The sequence below is a fragment of the Phocoena phocoena genome, chromosome 14 (genome assembly GCF_963924675.1).
Source record: "Phocoena phocoena chromosome 14, mPhoPho1.1, whole genome shotgun sequence".
Classification (NCBI taxonomy): domain Eukaryota; kingdom Metazoa; phylum Chordata; class Mammalia; order Artiodactyla; family Phocoenidae; genus Phocoena; species Phocoena phocoena.
The window spans coordinates 30353020-30380506 of NC_089232.1; the positions used below are offsets into that span (position 1 = coordinate 30353020).

General features: G+C 52.0%; 1 protein-coding gene across 1 annotated transcript; it reads right to left on the reverse strand.

Moving 5' to 3' along the window:
* On the reverse strand, window positions 1-27221 carry ATP6V1B1 (ATPase H+ transporting V1 subunit B1). Its single transcript, XM_065890784.1, has 14 exons — window positions 27048-27221; window positions 20487-20542; window positions 7282-7380; window positions 6980-7073; window positions 6310-6387; window positions 5282-5421; window positions 4238-4339; window positions 3623-3720; window positions 2516-2639; window positions 2219-2369; window positions 1897-1979; window positions 941-1045; window positions 618-747; window positions 1-527 (listed from the first exon to the last, which is right to left on the reverse strand). The coding sequence occupies exons 1-14, from the start codon at window positions 27163-27165 to the stop codon at window positions 364-366; spliced, it is 1542 nt and encodes a 513-aa protein (XP_065746856.1). The 5' UTR covers window positions 27166-27221; the 3' UTR covers window positions 1-363.
* Window positions 27222-27487: the final 266 nt, after the last annotated feature.

A 27487-nucleotide genomic window follows, 5' to 3' on the forward strand; every position in this document is an offset into this window, starting at 1 on the left:
AAGGTGGAGAGAATAGTTTAGTGAACTTCATGTACCCCCGCAGCTCCAACAATTATCAGTGTTTTGCCAATCTTGTATTTACATGAGATAAATTCTTGGAAGAGGGCCATGGTACTTTTAAAATACAAATGCTCCTATCAGAACAAGACAGAGAATATAGGCTTAACCACCTTCTGTTTCCCATGTCGGGGAATCCAGGGAGAGGACTGGAGCGTAGGAGCCCCCCTATAACCTGTAGGGGACTGAGGGTGGGCACGGAGCGATGGGTTAAGGTGTGCGGACCAAGACGATAGGGCGGGGTGTGTAGATCGGGCGGCGAGAGCGGTGCCAGGACCTGGCTCCGGGGCCAGGCTTCCCGCGGGGCTAAAGCGCCGTGTCGGGCTCGGGGTCCGGCGGCGCCCCCTCGCGGGAGTAGAATTCATCGATAATGTTCTGCGGGACGCGCTTCAGCATCTCCTTGGGGAAGATGCGCAACAGCTTCCACCCCAGGTCCAAAGACTCGAACACCGAGCGTTTCTCGTAGGGACCTAGGGACAGAGCAGGAGTGTTAAGGGTGTGTGCGCGTGTGGGTGTCAGACCAAGGGGGTTGCTGCCTGAACGCCCCCAACGCGCCTCACCCTGGTTGATGAAGTTCTTCTCAAATTTCTGCAGGAATTCCAGGTAGAGCAGGTCCTCGGAAAGGAGCGCCTCCTCCCCCACCACTGCCTTCATGGCCTGCACGTCCTTCCCGACGGCGTAGCAGGCATACTGGTGAAGCGGGGAGGGGGTCAGCGGTCACGGCAGGCTTACCGCAGGAGCCCCGTGTTCCCCCATGTGACTGTGCGGGGACCCCCAAAAGGGGAGGAATTTTTTTCTTCCAGGAGAAAAGTTCGTGGTCCAGCTAGGGCTCCAATCTCCAGCTTCTGAAACTTCCCCACCAGCCCTTGGGCTCTCTCCTTACCAGCTGGTTGGAGACATCTCCATGGTCCTTTCTCGTCATGCCCTCCCCAATGGCGGACTTCATCAGCCGCGAGAGGGAAGGGAGGACGTTGATGGGGGGGTAGATCTGGGCGGGGCGAAGAATGCGTGTCAGAAGGCAGGGTCCAAACTTTCCCTTCTTTCCCACCTCTACTTGTCTTCCCTCCCCTTGTGGTTCTCAGCAGACTGGTCGTTATTCATCCCACAGAGAGGTCAGCTGGTCACACCCCGCCCTCTATCGCCCACAAATTCTAGGGCTTGGGTATAAAGGTGCCTACATGTGCGCACCTAGACAGGAGAGTGGAGGGGGAAGATGCCATGATATTAATTCATGAAAGTCTCGCTCTTTCAAAACTTCTGATTATTTGGACAAAAGCCAGGTAGAACCTTAATAGTTCATAGTTGCAAAGAAAAACTGCCAAACAAAGAGGAAAGAGTAAGGGGGTGGCCTAAGATGGGACAGACACATTTTCTAACCCTTTGGTACGTTATTCACCACCTACTTGTGTCAGTTACCGATTGTTTTTGCTCACCAAAGCAAATTACTAGAAAGGAAAGAGAAGTGATATTTATTTTGTATCTACGATCTGCTAGATGCTTTCTGTGGGCCAACTTATTTTATTTTATTCTCCACAATGCAACTGTGTGACATATATTATCATTCCCATTTTATAGATGAGGAAATCTAGGATCAGAGAGATGAAATGATTTTCTCAAGGTCCCACATCCAGGTAGGCTGGATTCCACCCAGACTTGTCTTCTGTCTGGGAACCAAACAGTCTTCCTTCCTGGGGATTATCTCCTGTTAGGGGTTAGCCTTGTCTGGCCCCTCCTCATTCACAGGGAGATGAAGTACAGGGGGTGGTGGGACATTGGTTATTAGTCAGCGTACTTGGAGATGGTGGAGAGAGCAGGAAGTGGGTAAGGAGGGGACAGTACCTGTCTGTTATGAAGCTGTCTGTCCACATAGATCTGTCCCTCTGTGATGAAGCCCGTCAGGTCTGGAATCGGGTGGGTGATGTCTGCAAGGAAAGGCACTGGTGTCAGTGTAGATCCAGGTCTCCACCTACTCAGGGCCATGTAGGTTCTATTCCCTCATGGGAGTGGGTGATCGGGGGAGGCAAGGAAGGGACAGTGTCTACCCTGATGGAGGAACAGGGCTACTGCACGCCTATATAACGAAGCATGGGCCCTTTAGGTGTCTGGGTAGGATGGGAGGGCAGGAGGGTTGCAGAGGGTAGTGGGCAGGGAGGCGGCTCACCGTCATTGGGCATGGTGAGGATGGGGACCTGAGTGATGGACCCGCCCCGGCCCTCCACACGGCCTGCCCGCTCGTAGATGGTGGCCAGGTCTGTGTACATGTACCCGGGGAAGCCTCGGCGCCCGGGGACCTCCTCTCTGGCAGCTGAGACCTGCAATGTTCGTGGGCCTTGGGGTAAGAAAGGGGGCAAGAGGCTGACACAAAGGAAGGGGAGTGGGGTCCCAGTGACCATGAGGAAAGGGGTGGGGACAGGCCTGCGTGGGCCAGCTCTGGGCACAGTGACTACAGCCACCTCACCTCCCGCAAGGCCTCTGCGTAGGAACTCATGTCCGTCAGTATGACCAGCACGTGCTTCTCACACTGGTAGGCAAGGAATTCAGCCGTGGTCAGTGCCAGGCGCGGGGTGATGATCCGCTCGATCCTGCAGGTACGGCCAACGTTTAGAGAGCCTCGAGGCCCAGGCCTGTGCTCCATTTAGCCCGTGCTGAGTGGGTGGTGAACTGGGAAGCTGGTACAGTGAACAGCAGCAGAGGACTGGGTAAGATGAGCCCCAGGCCCCAGCCCCCAGATCCAGGCCATGGTTCCTGGGAGTGGGCCCTCAGTCACGTCCTGCTATTCAAGGTAGGAATGAGGACAGAGGCGGGGACAGGCAGGGAGCTGGGTGAGAGAGGGACAGGCAGGGCCAGGAGTGACTGATGACGATGACAGTGTCCCTCGTCCCCCAGGACACCCGAGCTTGGGTCATCTGGAGCACTCACACACTCTGTGTCCTCGGGGTCCTTTCCTTACTGTTCCCCTCACTATTCCTTGCTGGGCATGGGTCAGAGGCTGGCCTGCCCCAGCAGCCCCTTCCACTGGGGGCAGTCCAGGCACTCTCAGTCCCCGGGCTCTGTGCCTGTGGAGCTTTTCTCTGGTGACGTCATCTGGGCCTCCTGAACTCTGCTACCTGGTTTGAGTTCCTTCTGAGTACCTTCAGTTCCCAGGACAGTTTATTAGGTTCTTTTTTCATCACCTAACCTACAAATTTAAACTCACATTTTCTCAACTTTTAAAATAGCAGTTTTTCTAAGCAAATGGTTTAGGGAAATATCTCTTTAGTGGTGACTTTGTGGAAGTGAGTCTCGGATGAGGGGTCCTGACTTGAGATGGTGGCTGGATGCAGGTTGTGGGCAGGGCAGAGGGGTGACAGGTGGCAGGCGGGCTGTGGCCCAGCTCCCTGTCTCTCCGTGTGCTGTCCCTACCTCTTCCCCAGCCTTGGTGTCCCCATCTCCACAATGAGGGGTTGTTCTCCCAGCTCTGGCCCATGGCTGTAGTTCTGGGATGCCTGAGACCTGGTACTCTGGGTCTTGGAAGGGGACAGGGCCTGCTGCCTAAGGGCAGTATGGGTGCCAGGGGATGGCTCACGTGGGGTCGTTGGCCAAGTTCAGGAAGAGGCAGACATTGCCCATGGTACCGTTCTGCTCGAAGTCGGACTTGAAGAACCTGGCTGTCTCCATGTTCACCTGGACACACAGCAGGGAGGGCTGGAGGCGGGGACCAGGCTCCTTCCCTCTCTTCTCAGTAATGCCTATTGACTGACCTGCTAACGGTCACTGGGGTGAACCTGGGGCTTGAGAGGGCAGGGGCTGGGTTTGCTGACCAGTCCGGGATAGGGTCTCATCAGAGCCCCAGAGAGAGGTTCAGACTTCAGGCTCAGCTCTGCTCAGTGCCACCCCTGCCCCTTACCCTACCCGCTGCTTCCCTGCTAAACTCCCCGTCCCTGCCTTGGGCCCTCTAAGGGCCCCCGGGAACCCAGCTGTCCTGGGTTCATCTTATAGCTGCCGTGGCCTCTGAGCTTCTGTGGGGCACACACTGCCCGCTCCTCCAGTCATGCTCTCGCCTCTCTCACCAGACAGACTCCGACTTTGACGGCTTCTCAAGAAGGGGGATAATGCTTCCCCCATAAGACTGGGTGTGCCAGGGGCCAAGCCTGCCTGCCCATAGCTTCCAGAACTTGCCAATCGGCCCAGCCCCTCTTACCCCCATGGCTGCAAAGACGATGGCAAAGTTGTCATCGTGGTAGTCCAGCACGGCCTTGGATTTCTTCACCAGCCCAGCCTGGCGGCAGATCTGGGCGGCGATCTGGGGATGGGAGGAAGGACAGCAGAACCGGAGCTCGAGTCAGCCCTCTGAGCACCACTGAGGAGCACGGACAGGGTAACTCCTAGCCCATCCTGCCGCCAAGGCCTTCGGCGGGAGGGACCCAAGGTCAGCAAGGAAGAAGGGCTGCCCTGGGTCCTACAGCCGCTCTCAGGGGAGGGCTGCCTTATTCTGTGGCATCTGAGGACCCAGGGTGCCTGTCATGAGGAGCAGCGTGGAAAAACAGTTCCAGAGAGCAACTGCCTACCACGGGTTAGGGGCAACTTGGCCCTTCAGAGTCCCCTCTGCCCCGCAGCCTGCTAGGGGTATCTCTGGGGTTTGCCCCAGGCCTGCAGCGTGTGGAGTTTCCAGTCGTCATGTCCAGATCCAGGATGAGCGTGTGTGTAGGGGGAAGGCAGGGACACTTCTGCCGTCTAATCCCTCTGAGCATTTTGAGGGGGAGCCGGGGCGCATCCAGGAGTAGAGGAGTGGGGGTGGTCGGGGGGGGGGATCATCTACAAACCTTGTCACACCAGCCGCTCTGGGAAGAAATGGGCTGTCCACTCTGGGTAGAGGGGGTAGGGCAGGAAACCTGCACAGGGAGGCTTCAGACGGCCGTGGGGCTGGCCCGAGGTGGGGTTCGCTCAGTGCAGGCAAGTAAAGACCATTGCAAGGACCAGTGGTAGAGCCGTGGGCCCAGCTGCGCAGGACACTCAACACTGGGGCTACCCGTGGGCTCTCTCATGAGCCAGTGCGAGCCCCACTCACTCAGGATGGAGGCTTGGAGATCTGTCTGGGGGCCCTGAGTCCCTGAGCTGCCAGGAGACAGCTGCCGGAGACCCCAGCCTGCTCGGCACAGGAGGCCCCCCTCGCTGGCCCACCAGCCCCGGCCTCTGCTCCATCCCTTCCCCTTGGTCGTGCCCACAGGCCCCTCGAAGTCCTCACCTCATTGTGGGGGAGCCCAGCTGCTGAGAAGATGGGGATCTTCTGGCCACGGGCAATGCTGTTCATGACGTCGATGGGCGAGATGCCCGTCTGAATCATCTCCTCCGGGTAGATGCGGTTGTGGGGGTTGATGGGCTGGCCTGGGAGACGGTGACCATGGACCCTGCTCAAGCGTTCAGGTCTTGCCCGCCCTCCCCCACCCCTGTCCCAGACTCCAGGGCAGCACTGTTTAAAAGAATTTTCTTCCATGATGGAACTGTGCTCTAACTGCGCTGCCCAAAACGTAGCCCTGGCCACGTGTGGCTATTGAGCATGCAAAATGAGGGGTTTTTTAAAAAATTAATTTATTTTATTTTTGGCTGTGTTGGGTCTTCCTTGCTGAGAGCGGGCTTCTCTTTGCAGTGGCTTCTCTTGTCGCGGAGCACGGGCTCTAGGCGCGCGGGCTTCAGTAGTTGTGGCTCACGGGCCCTAGAGCGCAGGCTCAGTAGATGTGGCACATGGGCTTAGATGCTCCGCGGCATGTGGGATCTTCCCAGACAAGGGCTCGAACCCGTGTCCCCTGCATTGGCAGGCGGGTTCTTAACCACTGCGCCACCAGGGAAGTCTCGCCATGTGGTTTTGAAATCAACTTTTATTTCATTTGAATTAGTCTGTATTTCAATAGCCACAGTCCAGTGCTCCCTTGGACGGTGCCACCCAGGCACATTAGAAGTGGCAGACAGGTGGATCCCAGAAGGCAGGAGAGTGAGGGTCTTGGGCACCTGGGGAACTTTGCACAATGATGATAGCATTTTATAGGAATGGGACATGAAATGCAGCTGGCCCCAGACACAGGGGCCTTTGCTCCTCTTGTATCTCACCTGACCTGCCTGTTAGTATGACCAGTCCTGGGGGTGAGCCCTGGGCAATGGCCCTGGTCTTTATCTGGGGCAGAATTTCCAAGGGCGAGGTGACAGAGGCAGTGACTGGGGGGGAAAGGTAGTTGGGGGCTGGGTCCCGAGAGCTGTCCCGAGCCTCCGGTCACTTACCATTGATATCCAGGAAGTCCTCTGCCATGACCACTGGCCCCTTGTCAATGGGTTTGCCAGAGCCATTGAAAACCCGACCTGGAAGTGGGTGAGAGGGGTTGAGTGGTGCTCAGGAACAGCCCTGGGTCTCTCACTGCCACTCACCCTGCACACCACCAGCTCTCACCCAGCCCTCGCGTCCCAATTGCCCCATGTCCCCCTCCCCTCAGCCCTTGGTTACCCCCAGGAAACTGGCTACAGCGACTGCCTCCTTGCGGGTCTTTCCTCCTCTCCTGGAAACCTTTACAGGCAAGGCCTTGGCCCAGGACAACGACTCTAATGGGGAGTTTTAGGGCTGGAAACAGGAGAGGGCCAGGTATGGCAGATCTTGGGAGAAAATTAGGGGATGTGCACTTCGTTCCAGCTTGACCCCAAACAGACGGCTACCTCCTCTGCCTCTAATTTACTGAAGCTGCCTTCCTCATGTATTGAGCACCTGCTGTATGTCAGGCCCTGAGCTGGGGTTGGGGGTCAAAGACAAGGCACAACCTCTGACCTTAAAGGGCTCCCAGGGGAGGCAGACTAGGTAAAGAGGCAATGACAGTGCGGTCTGCTAGGTAAGCACTTGGTCAGGGCAGCTGGGCTGGTGGGACAGAGGGATGCCCTCACCCTACCCATCCCTACCCCTCACCCAGCATGTCCTCCGACACTGGAGTCCGTAGGATGTCCCCTGTGAATTCACAGGTGGTCTTCTGGGCATCGATCCCAGAGGTCCCTTCAAACACCTACAGGGTAAGAGGTTAGTTAGTCTAATAAGTGGTTTGCTGCGGAGAACGGGGCCTCCCATTCTAAGCTCCCTTTGTGTCCAGCTCCGGGCAAAGCTCTCTCAGGGGAAATAGAACATTTTCTGCCTTTGGAGTTTATAAGATAGTGTGGAAACTTTGTGGATTCATTCATTTATTCAACCACCAACATCTTATTGACACCACTTACCTGAACAATTGCCTTGGTCCCAGCCACCTCAAGCACTTGCCCGTTCCTCTGAGTCCCATTGGGGAGGGTGAAGTTGACGATCTCAGCATACTGGGCAAACTGGCAGGAGGGGAGAGCACCCCAGAGTGTCAGTGAGACCAGAGGTGAAGTCCCTGTCTCCTCCCCAGACTTCCTTGACCCATTCTCAAGGTCCTTTCTCCCATCTTGTGCCCAGATACTCCTGGAAATGAACTTCAGAGACTGGTAAGTGGAAAGCTTAAATTCTGTTTGGGAGGCAGTATACCTGGGTGGGTAGGAGCACCGTCTTCAGAGTTGGAAGACCAGGGTTAGAATTGAAGCTCTGACACTTAGAAGCTGTGTGACCTTGTGGAAGTTACTTAATGTCTCTGAGCCTTACTTTCCTCATCTTTAAAATGGGAATAATACTAACACCTATTTCGTAAGGCTGCTGTGGGGAGGAAATATATGGAAAGTCATTAGCTGGTGCCAGGACCTTATAACAGCTCAATAAAATGTAGTAGCTGTTATGGCTGTTTAGGTCTCCTGACAGCACCATTGTTTCTGCCCCTGTGGACTAATGGTGAACACACTGGCAAAGTTCTCTCCTCAGCTCCCAGATGGCCCCATCTACCAGTGGCAATCTTTCCCTAGCCATGGGGCTGGGATCAATTCACATGTAGTCCTCACAGGCTTCAGGAAAAAAACGAATCAGGCAATCACTTTGCTTTTGGCTAAGATCAAGTGAAGTATTCATTCTTATCAATGTAGAAAGCATCTGGCCAACATCTGGAATATATAAAGAAATCTTACAACTCAACAATAAAAAGACAAATACCCTCTTTTATAAATGGCAAAGGATCTAAATAAACATTTCTCCAAAGAAGATATACATGCGCCCAATAAGCACATAAATGATCAACTAATTAGTCACTAAAGAAACGCAAAATCACAAAATGAGACAGCACTTCACACTCATTAATATGGCCGTATTAAAAAAGACAGATAATAACAAGTGTTAAGGTTGTGGAGAAACTGGAACGTTCAGACACTGATGGTGTGAATGTAAAATTGTGTGGTCACTTTGGAAAATAGTCTGGTGGTTTCTCAAAAGGTTAAATAGGGCTTCCCTGGTGGTGCAGTGGTTAAGAATCCGCCTGCCAATGCAGGGGACACGGGTTCGAGCCCTGGTCCGGGAAGAACCCACATGCCACAGAGCAACTAAGTCCATACACCACAACTACTGAGCCCCCGTGCCACAACTATGGAAGCCCACGCGCCTAGAGCCCGTGCTCCGCAACAAGAGAAGCCACTGCAATGAGAAGCCCGTGCACCACAAGGAAGAGTAGCCCCTGCTCGCCACAACTAGAGAAAAGCCTGCATGCAGCAACAAAGACCCAATGCAGCCAAAAATAAATAAAATTAAATAACTAAATGAAAATTTAAAAAAAAAAAAAAAAAAAGGTTAAATATAGAGTTACAATATGATCCAGCAATTCCACTCCCAGGTGTACACCCAAGAGAAAGAGAAACACATGTCCACATAAGAACTTGCATATGAAGGCTCATAGCAGCATTATTCATAATAGGCAAAAAGTGAAAATAACCCAAATGTCCACAAACTGACAAATGGATAGACAAAAGGTGGGATATCCAGGCAGTGGAATATGCCAGCTTTAAAAAGGGATGAAGGGGACTTCCCTGGTGGCGCAGTGGTTAAGAATTCGCCTGCCAATGCAGGGGACACGGCTTTGAGCCCTGGTCCGGGAAGATTCCAGATGCCACGGAGCAACTAAGCCCGTGCGCCACAACTACTGAGCCCGCGTACCACAACTACTGCAGCCTGTGCGCCTAGAGCCCATGCTCCACAACAAGAGAAGCCACCGCAGTGAGAAATGAGAAGCCCGCGCACCGCAAGGAAGAGTAGCCCCCACTTGCCGTGACTAGAGAAAGCCCGCGTGCAACACAGCCAAAAATAAAAAAATTAAAAAAAAAAAAGGGATGAAGTACTGATCCATACTACAACATGGATGAACCTTGAAAACATCATGCTAAGTGAGAGAAGCCAGAAACAACAGGCCACACAGTATATAATTCCATTGATATGAAATGTCCAGACTGGTCAAATCCATAAAACAAAAAGGTTAGTGGTTGCTGGGGACTGGAGGAGGGAGGATTGGTGGTGACAACTAACAGGTTCAGGGTTTCTTTCTGAGGTGATGGAAATGTTCTGGAATCAAGTAGTGGTGATGGTTCCACAACTCTGTGTATAGACTAAAACCCACTGAACTATACACTTGAAAAGAGTAAAGTTTATAGTATACACATTATAACTCAATTTTAAAAACCAATCAGGCTGTCCCTTCAGGACCCCAGGCAGCAAGTGGGTAGGTGGATGTCTGCCCCAAGGGAATCCCCGAGCTCCGCTGTCAGTGTGTGCTTCAGGAACCAAGTTCTAGATGAGGCTATGAGCCAAGACAAAGAAGCTGGGCTGGGAGAGCAGACGCTCCCAGCTGACACTGGTCCTCAGCTCTGGTCAGCACCAGGAGAGCTAAGCCCTCCACCTGCACCTTCTTCCCAGGGGAGGTCCTGGAGAGAATGCATGGCATCGCCCAGGCTCCCTCACCTTGCTGCCCATCCACCTGGCTTCCTTGATTCACTTCAGGGGTAAGTCATAATCTTAATCCAATAAGAATACATGTAAAAAAGACTGCATCTCTCCCTGCCATGTTTCTAATATTCTGGGAAATTAAAGTACTCCTCTAAGTTACTCCTTGGACATTAGAAGAAATCAAAACTAAAATCACAGAAGAAACAGAAAATAATGAAAAGGATATCACTTCGAACACATCAGTGTTTTCTGATCATAATCAAAGTAAGTTAGAAATCAATAACAAAAGGATAGTTAGAAAAACTTCATACATTTGGAAATTTTGAAATGTTCTAAATATAGAAAAAGTGGGACTTCCCTAGTGGTGCAGTGGTTAAGAATCTGCCTGCCAATGCAGGGGACATGGGTTCGAGCCCTGGTCTGGGAAGATCCCACATGCCGTGGAGCAACTAAGACCATGTGCCACAACTACTGAGCCCGCATGCCACAACTACTGAAGCCCGCGTGCCTAGAGCTTGTGCTCCGCAACAAGAGAAGCCACTGCAGTGAGAAGCCCACGTGCCACAAAGAAGAGTAGCTCCCGCTTGCCGCGACTAGAGAAAGCCCGCGCACAGCAACGAAGACCCAATGAAGCCCAAAATAAATATAGAAAAACTTATAATCAGATTAGAAAACATTTAGCACTAAACAATAATGAGAAACTATTTTTCAACACACATGTGATGCATTTAAAGCTTTAAATGCTTATATTAGAAAAGAAAAAATGTAGAGGTAGTTTAAATGTATGCAACATGAAAAGTTAGAAAATAGAACAGCATTAAAATTCCAAATAAAATAAAAGAAATAATAAAAGGGCAGAGATCGTTAAAATAGAAACAAATATACAATAGAGACGATCAACAAAGCCAAACTGGTTCTTTGAAAAGACTAATAAAATAGACAAATCTCTGGCATCACTGACTAAAAGACATGAGTAAATAATTGTTGGAATAAAAAAAGTCAAAGCTAGCCCTACGAATAATATTATAAATAATTTAAAAATTATGAATAACTTTATGCAATATATTTCAGAACTTAGATGAATAAATTTCTTGAAAAATACAAATCAAACCAAATCCAATTAAAAACACAATAGAAAGCCAGGATAGTCCTATAATCTTCAAGATATTGGATAAATAACTTAAAATCTTTCCAGGAAGAAAACACCAGTCCCAGATAATTAGTGAGTTCTAACAATCAAGGAACAAATAATTTGAAACCTACTTAAGCTCTTCAAAAGACTGGAAGAAAAACTCCAGTCTTAATTAATTTTATGAGGCAAGAATAATCTTGATAATAAGATAATAAGATAATATCAAAATAAGATAATAATGGGAAATCTATAGGCAATCTCAATCAGGAACATAGATGCAAAAACACTAAGCAAATATTAGCAAACTAAATCCAGCAATGTACCAAAAAAGACCACAAGTTACAAACAAACCAAGCAATAAAAGAAAAAATTTAAAAAACAAAAAATGAAGATAAACACATACACACAAAAGACCAAGTTGGGGTTATTCCAGGGATTCAAGGTTAGTCTAACATTAGAAAATCTACTAATAAATTTATCTTATTAATGAATTAAAGGATTAAAAAACATGTTATCTCAACAAGTTTTACAAAAAGTTTAGAAAAACACTATGATTGAAAACAAAGAACAAAACTATTGTTTGAAAACAGAATAAAAGGGAAATTCTTTAACCCCAAAAAGTAGCCTCAGAAAACCTACAGAAAATATACTCAATGGTATAAAGTATAAAACAGTCTCTTTAAATTTAGGAGCAAAACAACACCGCCTGCTATCAGCATTCCATTCAGCATTGTACTGGAGGAACTAACCAAAGTAATAAGATGAAGAGAAAACAGAGATTAGAAGAAAACAAAACTATAAAATGGAAAACTCCCAAACCCCAAATCTAATATAGTACCCCCAAAAAACTATAGACTAATTTCTCTTATAAATATAGATGCAGAAATTATAAATAAACTACTGGCCAGTCAAATCAAACAATGTATTAAATAAATAAACACGTATGACCGAATAGGGTTTATTCCAAGCATATAAGTTTAGATCAATCAACCTCTGGGAAATTCTGAACCGGAGTCAACATTTCACAACATCATTTATAATAATAGGGAGTTTGTGAACCTAAAAGAAAAACCCCACAGGATTATGCAAATAGAAATCAAAAGGCTTTTGATATAACTCGGCAGCTGTTTGTAATGCAATTCTATGTGAAACAGGAATGGAAGGTAACTCCTTGAATACTAGACTATTTACCAAAACCAACATCAACATCCTTCTAAATAGTAAAATGCTAAGCCTATTTTCATTTCCAATAAAATCAGTAATGCACAGAGAGAGATGCCTGTATCACCATTGTTACATAATGTTGTTTTGGAATTTTTGGTTTATACAATAAGACCAAAAAAAGAAATTGAGAAGTATACCAATAAACATAAATAGAGAATGTTCTATTTTTAAAAAAGATAGTGAGGGAAGACCGTATTCTTCAGAAATGTTAAAGAAAGGCTGTAGAGGGCTTCCCCGGTGGTGCAGTGGTTGAGAATCCACCTGCCAATGCAGGGGACTCGTGTTCGAGCCCTGGTCCGGGAAGATCCCACTTGCTGAGGAGAAACTAAGCCCATACGCCACAACTACTGAGCCTGTGCTCTAGAGCCGATGCACCACAACTACTGAGCCTGCGCTCTAGAGTCCGTGAACCACAGCTACTGAGGCTGTGCACCTAGAGCCTGTGCTCCACAACCAGAGGAGCCACCACAATGAGAAGCCCGTGCACCGCAACAAAGAGTAGCCCCCACTCACCGCAACGAAGACCCAATGAAGACCCATTTTATAAAATAAATAAAGTTATCAAAAAAAAAAAAAAGAAAGGCTGTGGAAATATTCCAGGTTATAGGAGGCTGAACAGACATGATGATTAAATGTGATACCAGGCCCTAGACTGGATCCTATACTGGAGGGAGAAAAATGCTATAAAAGACTTTATTAGGTCAGCTTATAAATTGGAATATAGATTGTAGATTAAAGTATCAATGTAAATTTCTAAAGTTGATAACTACTGTGGTTGTGTAAGAGAATATCCTTATTCTTCGGAAATACACACTAGAGTTTTGGGCATAACTTACTCTCAAAATATCTAAAAAAAAAAAAAAATTAAGCACACACACACACACACACACGCATATACACTCAGAGCAGTGATAGAACAAATGGGTAGATGGATATTCCTTGTACTATGTTTTTTTTTTTTTTTTTTTTTGCGGTACGCGGGCCTCTCACTGTCGCAGCCTCTCCCGTTGTGGAGCACAGGCTCCGGACGCGCAGGCTCAGCGGCCATGGCTCACGGGCCCAGCCGCTCTGAGGCATGTGGGATCTTCCCGGACCGGGGCACGAACGCAAGTCCCCTGCATCGGCAGGCGGACTCTCAACCACTGTGCCACCAGGGAAGCCCCCTTGTACTATTTTTATTTTTGCAACTTTTTATAAATTTGAAATTGTTTCAATAAAAAGTCAAATTAAAGTATGCCAGTGGAAAAAGAGACACGATTCCCTTTATTTGCAGATGATATTGTATATCTAAAAAACTCTAAGAGGATCTAGTTAAAAACAAAAACAACCCCATCCAGGATTAATAAGAGAATTTGGCTGTATACAAGATAAATATATAAAAATCAATCTCAGATTATTTTCCATTGTGTTATTATAAGATATTGAGTATAGTTCCCTGTGTTATAGAGTAAATCTTTGTTGCTTATCTATTTTATTTAAGTAGTTTGTACCTGTTAATCCCACACTCCTAATTTATCTCATAATCTGAAAAAATATATATATAGGGCTTCCCTGGTGGCGCAGTGGTTAAGAATCCACCTGCCAGTGCAGGGGACACTGATTCGAGCCTTGGTCCAGGAAGATCCCACATGCCGCAGAGCAACTAAGCCCGTGCGCCACAACTACTGAGCCTGCACTCTAGAGCCCATGAGCCACAACTACTGAGCCCACGTGCCACAGCTACTGAGGCCCGTGCGCCTAGAGCCTGTGCTCCACAACAAGAGAAGCCACCGCAATGAGAAGACCGCGCACCACAACAAAGAGTAGCCCCCGCTTACCGCAACTAGAGAAAGCCTGCGTGCAGCAACGAAGACCCAATGCAGCAAAAAATAAATTTATTGAAAGAAAAAAAAGCTTCTCATTTAAAATATATATATATAAAACTGATTCACTTTGCTGTACACCTGAAACTAACATATTGTAAATCAACTATACTTCAATTAAGAAAAGTGTTCCCCCCAAAAGAATCACAGAATATTAAAACGTATCATTAAACAAAATTTATGCAAAAAGTGAAAGAAAAACAATCGCTATTTTTTTCTATTCCAGCAATCAACGGAAGAGGAAATGGAGAAAAATATTTCATCCACAAGAGGGCCAAAACCCATAAAATATCTGGAAATAAATTTAACAAGAAAGGTACAAGAAAATAATAAACTCTTACTGAAGGACAGAAAACAAGCCCTGAACAAATGGAGAGCACTAGTGCTTTCCAAGACACAATGACTTACTATCACAAAAATATAAATCCTTTTCAAAAATATATAAATTCAATGTTTTCCCAATGGATTGCTTCTCCTGGAACTTGATAAAATGATCTTAAAATTCATGTAAATGTCTGAGAATATCCAAAAACAGTATGGAAAAGATCAGGGGTGGAGGAGTTGCCTTGTCAGATATTGAAACGTGCTCTAAAGCTACTGAGGTCAAGTGGTCAGTGTTGGCATGAGGCAGATGAACGGAGATGTTGGAAGGCTAGAGTCCAGAAACAGATCCCAGATGTTAGGAGACTATTAGAGAACAAATGTGGCATATAAGTTCATAGGGAAAAAGAATTTATTGTACAAATGGTGCTAATACACTGGGTATCTATCCCTATCATAAACACAAACGCATTCCAGGCATATAAAAATTTAAATATAAAACTAAAACAAAATACCAGAAGCTTTTCTTCTTTCCTTTTTTTATGGAACAATCCAGTTAAAAGCTGGATAAGAGAGACATCTTTAAGCAAGATAAGAAATCCAGAAGCCATAAACAAAAGAATAGAAATCTTTGATAATATAAATATTTGAAATTTCTGTATGGCAAAGATACCATAAACAAAGGTGAACAATAAAGCAAAACGTACAACTCAATGTGTAGGAAACGGTCACAGAGGAGGAAGTGCGACCTCAACTGATAAAAAGATACTCAGCTCCGCTAGTCATCAGAGAAATGCAAATAAAAGCAAGATAGGACTAGTCTTAACCATTAGGCAAAATTACTGGAGAGCACATATTCATTGCTGGCAAGGATGCTGGGAAGTGGGTCCTCTCATGCATGGCTGGTTGGAATATGAATTACCACAACCTTGCTGGGCAAGCAATTTTGCTCCGAATTGTCAATATCTATTTTAAAATATATATAAACTTTGAACCAGTAATTCCATTTTGGGGGAATCTATCCTGTAGCAATAAGGGCACCAGTATAAAAAGGATATATATCGCTATGCTATTTGTAATAGCAAAACCTGGAAACATGCTGATTGTCTATCAAAAATGGAAGACATCACGGTACATCCGTACCACAGTATGTCCAAACCATAGTCGCTATCAAAAAGAATGAGCAAAATGTGTATCTACTGACATGGAGGAAATACTCGATACATTTTAAGAGACTAACACCAACGTAAACATCTAACTTGCTTATTTGCCCGTATAAGCAGGATCTTTACATTGGTTATCACACGAGGGTGGGAATAAAGAGGTTAGGGGCAAATAGTTAATTTTGTGTATTTTATTTCACTAGTTACAAAAAGCATGTTTTGTGTGTGCGTGGAATTAAAATGTAAAAAAAAAAAAAAATGGGGGGGGAATTCCCTGGCGGTCCAGGGGTTAAGACTCCGCGCTCTCTCTGCAGGGGGCCGGGGTTGCATGCCAGGCGGGGAACTAAGATCCGGCAAAGCAGCGCAGTGCGGCCAAAAAAAAAAAGGGCGGGGGGAGTAGGGGAACATGTTCAAGTACAGTGACGTCGTTGTCACCATCACGACTATCATTATATCCCCTGCTGTCCACACACCAGTGACCTTCAGGGCCAGGGAAGAGGGGTGGATGGCTCAATTCCCCTAAGCGGTGTGAGTAGGGTGAGGTCCTCCCCCCAGGGCTCCCTGCGACCGGAAGTTGAACCTGAGACAGGAGGATTCCCAGCTCTGACAGTCACTGAGAGAAGCTCTGGCTTGGGGATGGCAGGAAGGCGATCTTCTTTCCTCCCAAACCACCGTCAGGCCCCGCGGAATGGGGTCACTGGGGGAGGGGGCTCGCCCCAAGAGGAGTGCTGAGGTCCACGGAGGGGCTGATGCCGGACAGCTTTTGGCTTCATAAGCACAAGAGGGAGCCCAAGAGCAAGGACTGCGAGGCCCCGGGAAACAAGTTAAATACAAGTCCTGGCTCCAACCCCTCTTCCGGTCTCTGTGGGCCTGTGTCTCTCTCTCTCTGAAATGGCCACTGGCCTCATTGTCTGGGGCGCAGATGGTGGGCTGCTAACCTCAGGAGGAAAAATGCTCGACAGAACACCAGCCTGAGCGGGCCCCAAAGCAATTAGGCAGTGGGCCCAATGAAAAACAGGCAGCAGGCTGATAAAAATCGATCCTTTGGGAACTTCCCTGGTGGTCCAGTGGGTAAGACTCCACGCTCTGGGAACTAGATCCCACATGCGTGCCGCAACTAAAGATCCCGCATGACGCAACTAAGACCCGGCACATTCAAAATAAATATTTTTTTAAAATTCTCTATTACCTTAAAAAAAAAAGCGATCGTTGGTATGTGGGTTTGTGCGGGTGATGGAGAGGGGAGAAGAGGTGGCACACTGTGTGTCCCTGAAAGATGAAACATCACAGAAAGGGAACTTTAAGCAGCAGAGAGGTTACAGCCAGATAGGAGGAAGAACCCTCAGAACCATGGAGCCCAAGCATGGAGGGTGTTATCTGGAATCCTTAGGAAGAGAATGCCCGTTATTTGTTTGGGGGGGAGGGGGTTTGCAGCGGGAGTATTCCAATGTGCAGCAGTGAGCTTTTATTTATACCCCGTTTCCCAGCCGCAGACGTGATTCTCTCAGCTCTCATTGTTGGTTACTAAGAGAATTGCAGGGAGTGTGTGGATGATTCAGTGCAGCCCACCTCCTCTGCTGGAGATTCAACCGAGTTCCCAACCAGCCAGGGGTCAGGCACAGGGGTGCTGTCGCATCCACTCAGGAGCCTGGGAAGTTCTTAGCAAGCCTGGCAGGACTTGGACAGGGCGTGCTGCCTCCAAGGCTTCCCCCCATGACAACGCCCAGGGCAGTTTGGGAACTCCTCTTTGGAAATTGTTTTTGGAGCTGACGCACACACTTTTTTTTTTGGTTCGCGGGCCTCTCACTGTTGTGGCCTCTCCCGTTGCGGAGCACAGGCTCTGGACGCGCAGGCTCAGCGGCCATAGCTCACGGGCTTAGCCGCTCCGTGGCATGAGGGATCTTCCCGGACCGGGGCACGAACCCGTGTCCCCTGCATCGGCAGGCGGACTCTCAACCACTGCGCCACCAGGGAAGTCCTGCACACACTTTTGAAAGCTTTTTCCCTGATGAGTTTGGGAGCAGCCACAGACATTTGGAACTAGTCTGGTGGGTAATGTGAATCTCAAACAAGGGCCAGTTTGAATCACAGAATATAGCAGGCGGAGATCGTCTAGAACAGCGGTTCCGAGGGTGACCCGGCCCTCCGGCAGCATTAGCCACCGGGAGCTTGTCAGGAATGCACATTATTGGGCCTCAACCCAGGCTGCTACCTTAAGAGGTTTTCATACAATTTCAAGGCCCTGATTACCTGTCTAAGAACTTTGGATCTATGCAAAATTCTTCCCCCCAATATTTTTCCATTTGAGAAGGATGGAAGCAGAAAGTGTTATTGCCTGTGTGATTCAATTCACACAGAAGGTGGCGCTACAGAGACAGAATTGTGGCACTTTTGCCCAAGCAACTCTAGAACAAGGCGTGTGGGACAGTGGAGAGGGGTGCATAAAGGTGCCTTCTCCATCTCCTGCACTTACGAGACTGTCAACTTCTGATTCCTTTCCCTCCCTCTGCAAGCCCAGGATTTTCTGGGTGTCTCCCTCACCCAGTTACTCTGTTCTACTTGAGTTACCGATGTGTCCAGTAATCACAGAACCATAGCCTGGGAATCTATGCCCCACCTTACAGCTGGAAAATGCATGTCGGCATAGGTACTGACTCTCCATACAGAGTCCTATGTAGACTGACAGGGAGTGTGGCAGAGGTGGGCAAAGGGGCAGGAGATTCACCAGCTGTTTATTTAATGAGGTATATTAGCATTTCCGCATTCCAGGCAGGGCTCTGCTAGCTGTTCTCAAGGAGGAATAATAACAATACATTTATCGGATTTGATCCTCACAACAGTCCTATTGTCTTTTTTTTTGGCCTTGCTGCAGGGCATACGGGATCTTAGTTCCCCAACCAGGGATCAAACCCATGCCCCCTGCAGTGGAAATGCAGAGTCTTAACCACTGGATGACCAAGGAAGTCTTCTATTGTCTTTTAATGGCTGAGGAAACCAGGATTTACAATCCTAGACGGATGGTTCTCAGATCACCTGGAGGGCTGTGAACACAAACTTGTGGGCCCTCAGAGTTTCTGATTCTGTCAGCCTGGGGTAGAGCCCGGGAATCTGTAGTTCTAACAAGTTCCCAGGTGGTGCTGATGCTGCTGATCTAGAATTGACGGGTAGCTGATAGAAAGGGTGGGATGGATCTGGGATTAAAGTTCAAGAAGTCTGAATCACACGGGTCTGGTTCCAGCGCGCACGTGCAGACCAACTCCGCCACACTTCTTCCCAGGGCGTCCCTGACACTAATGGGCCCAACTGTGATGTCTCCATGAGCTTGGAATCTGTTTTCCAGAAATGAGTGAGTCTGATCTCTTTAATATAGTTGGCTCAGATTTTGACAGGCCCATACTTATTCATGCTCTTTTCATTCATTCATTCACTCACCCTTCCTTTGAACAAACTGAGCCCCCATGATGGGCTAGGTGTTCAGTAAAAGTACACCGTGGGGCTCTGGGAGCTTGGGATTTACAAACACCATCCAAGTCCAATAGGAGGGCACATTGTGGTGGGCGGAGAGGGGCAGGGAGAAGACATGTGGCCAGGTGGTGACCAAATGCCTCGATGGATGCTGCCAGCAAGACAATACACAAAGCTGAGAGCAGGGATAGGCTCACCGCTTCCAGGAGAAGGTGAGTCAGAAGAAGGGACCAGGGGGACAGGCAGTGGAGAAGGCAGAGTATGCGCAAAGGCCCAGAGACATCAAATGTCAGCTTCACACAGAGACAGTGTGGGTTTCTAAGTGGGGAAGGGAGGGTGATGAGATGTGGAGAGGTATGCAGGACCCTTAAAGGACAGAGGGCCTGTAAGGTGAAGCCATGGGGAGACCTAGTGAGGTTGGAGCAGCAGAGGGAAGGGGTCAGGGCTCCTATGGCTGCAGGGTAGAGGATGGGAGGGCGCTAGGCTGGGGCCCCTGAGGCCATGGCCATGATAAGGGTGTGGTGGGTGGGAGATTGCCGACAGAACACGGGCCAGGAAGGGAGGAGTCAATGTGGCACCCAGATTTCCAGTTTGGGGTTGGGTGGCGTGGGGTGGGAGACAGGGGCGGAACTGGTTGGGGGGGAAGCAGAGTGATCGGGTAGCTTTGCAGAGCTCTTTACGCCTCGAGAATCCCCAACCCCGGGACTCAGAATACTGCCAGTGTCTGCCATGGTCCTACGGTTCCCTGAGGACACCAAGTCGCCCACACACCACCTCCTCCGTGAGGCCCGCCTCACTTCCCTCAAGCTCAAGCTGCTGGCTCCCAGGCTGAGACAGTCCAAAGACCTTTGAAAGCCTCAAGCTCTGGAGAGTCAGCTGGTATCCATCTGCCTGCCGCCTCCTCCTCTTCCTTTTAAAAGAAGACCCGTGAGGGCTTCCCTGGTGGCGCAGTGGTTGAGAGTCCGCCTGCCGATGCAGAGGACACGGGTTCGCGCCCCGGTCCAGGAAGATCCCACATGCGTGGAGCGGCTGGGCCCGTGAGCCATGGCCGCTGAGCCTGCGCGTTCGGGGCCTGTGCTCCACAACGGGAGAGGCCACAACAGTGAGAGGACCGCGTACCGCAAAAAAAAAAAAAAAAAAAGAAGACCCATGAAAGACAGCCATTCTACTGATGAAGAAAGAGGCACGATAGCTGCAATGCCCCTGTTCATTGCTGGTAGGAGCAGGTCTCTTAAGGCCCACAGCGGGGCCCACAGAAAAGGCAGGAAGAGAAAACCTCGGGTGGCCAGGGAGGGAAAACGTGGAGGTGGGTGTCTGGGGATCTGGAGCATGGGGGCCACCAAGGGGCAGGGCAATTTAGAAGAGATCAGTACAGGGGCCGGGAGTACTGGGATTTGGCCGTGGTGCCTGGGAAGAGACAGAAGTCTTACCTTGACCTGGTCCAGCACCACCAGGGGCCCATTGACGCTGCACACGGTCCTGTAGGCTGGGGGAGGGGTGGGGGGGTGAGGGTCTCACACCGACACCCGGAGAGACAGACACACACGCATAAGCATCCTCCACCTTCCCTCCCTCTAAGCACCACCCCCTCCCCTCTCTGGAGCCTGGGCCGTCAGGGTCATTAGCTGTGACAGGGCCAGCCACCATTGCTGTAAGGGTCATGCCCCTGCCCGCAGGGCCCCCGCTGCCTCGGACACCTGCAGGAGGCTGGGGGAGGGCCAGGGCAAGGGCAGAGGCCCCTCGAGTCCTTCCCTCCCACACCCCCAGCCATCAGAGGCCTTTCTCATCTCTGAGGCTACTTCCCGTCTGGCCTCGGCCCCCACTTACCCACTACTCCCTCCTCTCTGACCCACAGCATTTTCCAAAAGCTAGAGATGTGATGAGAGCTGCCCTCCCTACACCTCAGCAGGGCCACACTTCTCTCCATCACCCCACACTGACTGGGCACTCCTGTGTGTGTGTGTGTGTGTGTGTTGGGGGTGCAGGCATCAGTGAGAAAAGTCAGCCAGGGCCCTGCGCTGTCACGAGGCCGGGCTCACTGGGCGCCTGTGGGAGCGGGGAGAGAGCAGAGCCACAAAGAAGGAGGATGAAGCAGATTGCCCCCGTCCTGATGGCTGGAGAAAGCCACAGATGGGGATGTGAGCTCGGCTTACAGGGAGGGATTGGGTTAGACATCAGGAAATACTTCCCAGCTCCAGTGCTGGGGACCCCAGTAGGAGAAGCACAGACTGGCAGACAGGAAGCTTACTTTGGTTCTGTGAGGCACTAGCTGAGGGGCCCTGGGTCCTTCCATCACCCATGACCCCGGGACATGGTAGCCCTTCTCCAGGGTCCTTTTGAAGTACCATTGGGACAACTGGGGTGAAGGGACCTGGCAGGGCAGGATGGTCAGGGGTGACTGTGAGGTCGCTGGGTCACTCCCAGGCTGGAAGGCCCTCCGACAGGAGAGCGGTGCAGCCCTCCTCTCAACAGGCCAGGAGAATGGGGCTCAGAGGAGTGGAAAGTCCACCCAGGGACACAGAGCCCTGTGGCAGAGCAGGGGCAGGGCCCCCCTCGTGCTTCCTATCACACCACATGGGCTCCCACCTGCCTTCATGGTTTTAGCAGGCCTGCTGCCCAGCTGCTCCCGCCAGGCAAAGCTAAGCGGGGCTCAGTGGTCAACCCCTTATTTTTGTCAGATCGAAGTTCCTTTCCTGGGGACTTAGTCTAGGAAGACCGACTAGGCAAGGTGATCCTTGCACAGATGTTTTCTATGTTCTCCCAAACTTAAGGACTATTAGGAAAACTCAAGAAAGCTAAGTTCTTCTCAGACTTGGGCCCAGAGCTGGGGCACTCCCCTCTCCTTCCTGCCCTCAAGCTACCAGCCCCCACGTGCACCTGAGCCACTCTCTTGTCCTTTTCCCACGGAGGTGGTGTCCCATCTTCCATCTAAGCCAGCCCCTCCCCGGCACTGGGAACCAGGCCCTAGAGAAGGCTGAGCACTAGGGTGACCCGCCAGCGTTCCTTCTCTCTGTGGCCTTCTCATCAAGCAAGTTCTGGTATTTTCCATCTTAAAATCACACCCTCCACCCCAATCCTTGTCCAGCGACAATCACAGCCCGGCTCCACTGCCCTCTCCACCTGCCACCCACACCTCACCTTCCAGTCTGGCTTTGCCCCTGGAAGGAACCAGGGCCTGGATGTACTCTCTCCTGCAGGTTCCTGGAGGCCCTGCCCCTCCCCTCCCCCCCCCCCCACCCAGCTACTCCTCAGCCTATTTCCTTACCTTTGGATGCTGAGACCTCAAGGCTGGGACCTGGTTCTTGACATCTCACTCCTGCCCTCCAAGCTCTGCTTCCCTCCTCCCTCCTCCCGTCCTATCTTCAAGCCTGCCTCTCGGATGCCTTCACAATACTGGGCTAGGCAAATAAAGGAGGCAGATGAAAGATGGAGCCTACAGTTTAAAAGGGGATAAAGACAAAACAATTGCCAACTGGTCTGAAGGGAAAGAGCAGGGTGGGCGGGAACGGGCTTGAACACCAGGCTTGGAGCTCATGGAGGAGGCGCCTTGCAGGAAGGGCCATTTGAGCTGAGGCTCCAAGGTCAAGTGGAGTCATCCAGGCAGCACCCAGACAGCTGGGCAAAGGGCACATCTGGCAGAGATAAGGAGGCCCAGGGGCCCAGAGAAAGAACTGGGGGCCTTTGGGGAACAGTGTTCACTGCTGGATTCCACCTCTTAGAAGAGTGTGGGCCTATGATGGACACTCAGTAAATATTTGTTGGGTGAATTATGGAAGGTGTCACTTTGTCCCACCAGCCCATTCCCGTATATCCCACATCAGGACCTATGAGTTCCCCCTACATATACACACACACCTTCCCATCCCTAGACCAAATGAGGAACCTGTCGCCTACTCTGGCTCCTGCCACCCCTGTGAAGGTAGAATGGAAGGGATGATAAAGCAAATACACAGGCTAAAGGGGTTGTAGGCACAGGAAGACCCCAGCCTCTGGAGGGTTAGGGCAGAGGCCAGGGCATCCACCTGCCCACCAAGAAAATCACCAAACAGCCCTTCCTGCCCACGGGGCATTTTGATCAAACCCTCTGGGTTACTAGGACTGTGTGAAGTAGAGAGGAGCCAGGGAGCCCAGCAGAGGGAGGGTGGAGGATTGTGAGAACAGGGGAAGGAGCACGGGACGGGGAGACCCGCGTTTTCAATAGCCCTGGGGAAGAGCTGGCATCTTACTGGCCCTGTGGAGAAAATACCAAGACAACTCTAAAGTACCAACAACTCTACCTGCCAAGGGGAGGCGCGGTGAAGATCACAGGCACAAAGAGGGGAGCGATCTGGAGGTGGGGGGGGCCACTCCAGCTCCCAAGGAGGGGCTGGTCTGCAGCAGAGCTGGGTGCTCAGCACTTCTCAATTCTATGCAGCGTGAGGTCTCTAAGTCCCCATTTCATCACACCAGCCTCATCCGTAAGCTGCCTTCCCAGGATTCCCGAGGACTCGGTGGTTCTGGGCTCTAGTTGCTGGGTGAATACATCGCTCCATAGCCTGGACCTTTCATTGCAGATAATCCACTTCCGTGGCCATTTCGGTTCAGTGTCTGGCTATTGCCTTCCTTTGTCCGAGGCCTCGCCCTTGACTGACTACGGCAGCTCACTGGGCCCTTTCCCCTCTGAAGTCCCACAGCTGCCACCCAAGTGGGTGCCCTGCCCTCCAGCTTGTCTGGAACTGGAGACAGATCGTGTCGTCCCTTCAGACCAGGGTGTCTCCTCTGTAGGACTAGACAGTATCTTTTCTTAGAGGCTGTCTGGTTTGGACACAGCCAAGGTGGTCCTTGACCAGAAGCCAGGTCTTTTGTCTGCACCCACCAACTCTGATGGTGTCTGTCGCATGGAGTGGCAAACTGAGGCCCAGGAAGTCGGCGGATTTCTCCTAGGGCCCACCACAAGTCAGGACAGTAGCCTGTGGCACTCGAGGCCTAGGGCCCTACCCCAGCCCGGGGCACGTCCCTGACCCTGGAGGTGGTGCTGGAGGCAAGGGCTGGACGAGAAGACCCCTGCACGGACACGTTGCAGACACTCCCTCCAGCTGCTCTGCCCACCCCCTCTCCATTGTCCTAGCTGACACTTCGGGTTGCTCTTCGGGCTGCGGGCCCCTTCTGCTCCCACCTCCCCACCGCCTTCCCCGGCAAAGGCTCAGCGGGGCTCCGCTAATTAGGGCCGGCTCAGCCACACCTGCAGCGTCCTGGGAGCCAGCAGAGGCGGGCGTCCATGCGTGAGGCCGGGGGGCGGGGCGGAGCGGATCAGGCCCTGCACCTCCTCCCAGATCCCCGCTGGAGGGATTAGGGGAGGGAGGGCAGGGGTGGAGGGTTCTTAGAATCGGCCCAAGACCCTGACGGTGGAACTCTCTCCGTGTAACCTCCCTTGCCTTTCTGTTGAGGAAACCAAGGCAGCCAGCGGTTTGGCACTCGGGGCCCTGGGCCATCGTACCGGGCTCCAGCCCTCCAGCCAGACTGCCAGCCCGTCCGTCCTAACCTCTGCTCCTGCGGGGCGCCCCGACCCCTCACCCCACCCCTTCTGCCCCACACAACCAGCTAGAGCTCCTGCCGCCTCCTCTCCGTGGAGCACAACTCCAGCTCTGAGGAAGGCAGAGGGGTCCCTTCCTTCCCAGGGTGGATACTGCTGGGGTTCCTCCCCATCCTGATTCTACCCACCCCCCTTTCTGCCCTATTCCCTCCCTCAGCCACTGCAGAGAAATCACCTTTAATGCCTCTGGCCTGTTTAGTCCACCTCCTCCTCCAGGAAGTCTTCCCCTGGACCCATGCGCATGGCCAAGCGAGCTCTGGGGCTGGGAGTCAGCTGCCCCGTCCCCTGGCCCTCTGGTCCCCCAGCTCTCCTCCTAGGCTCCTTCTGCCTCTACACAAAGTTCTGCCTGGAAGTGCTGAGTCCCCTGGTGGGGCAGGAGGGCACAGAGGGGCACTGGAGTCCACCTGCCCAGGCCCCCGAGGAGGAAGGGAGGTGTTGGAGAAAGCTGCAGGTGCAGACGCACGCTGAGGAGTCCAGCCTCCCTCGGGCGGGGGGTGCCGGCCGGCCCCCGCGTGGACCTGTGAGGACAGGACGCCGGTGTGCAGTGAAAAGCACAGGAGCTGCCTGTCTTCACAGCAACACCTTTAACGCGGCACTGGGCGAGGGGCTCACCTCGCGCTCACCCGTGACTCTGGGTGGGCTGTTGGGTGTGAACACAGTTGCCTGGCTGGGGGCCGCATGGTGCCAACGGGGGCGGGGGGGACACTGCTGTTCCTGCTTCCAGCCGGGGTCAAACCTCCTGGGCCTTGGCCCTAGTGCCAGGGCTTGTGGACTATAAATAAGAGGCCGGCTGGGAGGGGATCCCGGGTAAGGCTGCACCCTGGGAGGGCACATTCCAGGGAAGAGGAAAGCCGAGCTGTAGGTCCAGACCTCAGACCCCACCCCCCACTCAGCACCCAGGCGGCTCTGACGTTCTCACAGGGGGAGGGGAAGACGGGGGAGGAGCCTGCGGGGGTGGCCTGGACAAAGGTCAGCCGACTCAGGTCTCCGGGCCCGGGCTCTGGACCCCGGGGGGGCACAGTCACTGCATATTTCTGGGCCTTGGTGACCCCGGCTTTGCAGTCGGGGAGGATCTGGACCTTGGTCCTCCCCGGGCCCGCGGGGCCTTCTTGATAAATCCGACCCCACTCGCTGTCAGTTTTTCCTTAGCTGGAGTGTTCCGCACCCCGCGGTGCCTGCCTCGGGCCTCAGGTGGTGGCCCACCCAGCCGAGGCGCTGCTCCCCCCGAGCCCTGGGCCTGGCCGTTCTGCTCCTGCTTTGCTCTCCGTGGTGTGGCCCCGCCGACACGCAGCTCTCAGCTGCCTCTCCAGACACTCCCCCTGCCCCGGTGGGGCTGGCTGGCTGCAGAGGGAGGGGTGGCCGTGCTAGGCCAGCTTCTCCCCATACACACCCTCTTGGGAGCCTCTGGCTCTGCTTAGCTGGTGCCGGCCAGGCCGGTTTACTCCAGTGAACGGGGCTGTCTGAGAATTCAACAATTCACCACACCAGGGAATGTGACCTTGGACAAAGAAATATGGCCGGAGCAGGGGTGCTCACTTTGGTCCTGGGGACGTCCAGGGTTTTCTGCCCCAGACACCCGGACTCGGCCCACCCCTGCAGGACGGGCACTCGAGCCACACCCACAGACGCCCCCGATGCCCCCTCGGAAGCCTGCAAGGGTCCACTCCAGTGCCCGTGGTCCCCACACCCCTACGCCCGGATGCCAGGCATGTGCCCTTCTCCTAGCTGCTCACACAGACATGTGACATCATCTGACCACACACTCATCCATGTTCTCCCCGTGAGCACGCATGCTTGCACACACACCCCCACCCTGAGTGTACAAGCACGCACACACAGTCTCACACATTTCCTTTCTGATCACACACACGCTGTCACATACATATTCACACACGTATGTCATCACCCAAGTGAAGGTGGGGGCACACGCCCATCCAGGCACATGCCTGCCCCTGGTTCCACACCCAGGCACCCTCCCCCAGAATGCACACATGACGTGACACACACGGTGTCAGGTGTTCCCCATCCTGAGAACGCACACGTACTCTGCGTTGCCACATACATCCCCCAGGGACACTTGATTATACAACTCCTCACACGGAGTATTCTGGTGTACACATGCACACACCCCGAGTGCACACACACACACACTCTTGGGGGCAGTTGGGAGCTCTCTGTGGACTTGGGGTCTCAGTGAAAGATCACTGATGACAGGAAGGTTCCTGCAGCCACTCCCCTGCCCTTTCTTCCAAGGTACCCTGGGCTGGGGACCCCCATCCCCCTACCCGCATCACTCCGCAGGACCGAAAGCCCCTTAGGTCTCCCCAGGTCTCAGGTCCTTCGTTTTCCCTGAGGCTAAGAAGGAGGACCTGCAGACCCAGCAGCCCGCCCGACCTCACCCACTGGGGGTCATACTCACTGACACGGGGGTGGGTGATGTAGTTTCGGGTGACCGCCTGCATGTGCTCTCGGGTGGCACCCAGGTTGGAGCCACTGCTGGGGACCCCCCGGGGGCTACTGTCTACCTTTGCGGCCATGGTGAGGTGGAGGGCTGGGAGCTGAGTGCCTGAGCCTCCAATACTTCTGGCCCAGCTGGAGCTGGAGAGAGCCGGCCGGCCTCCCCCTGCGGCCACCCCTCCCTTCCACCCTCCTCTCCTCCCCCGGGGTTGATTGTAAACACGGAAACCTGGCGCTTTGGCTCTGAGCTCTTCCAGATCTGGGAGGTGCCCTAGGCCACCTGGGAGTGGGAGGCTGGGGGAGGGGCAGAGGGGTAGGGCAGGCTTCTCCCATCTCTGTCTGTTCCTCCATTCCCGCCCCCGGCCCTGCAGCCGGTGTGAAGTCAGCCCTTCCCCCGGAACC

Excerpts from the sequence above, each read along its gene's own strand:
- ATP6V1B1 (XM_065890784.1), bottom strand. The coding sequence starts at position 27,165 with ATGGCCGCAAAGGTAGACAGTAGCCCCCGGGGGGTCCCCAGCAGTGGC. Across the intron at positions 20,543-27,047 it reads CATCACCCACCCCCGTGTCA|CCTACAGGACCGTGTGCAGC; the intron begins GTGAGTATGACC and ends CCCCTCCCCCAG. Across the intron at positions 7,074-7,281 it reads GGACCAAGGCAATTGTTCAG|GTGTTTGAAGGGACCTCTGG; the intron begins GTAAGTGGTGTC and ends CTTACCCTGTAG.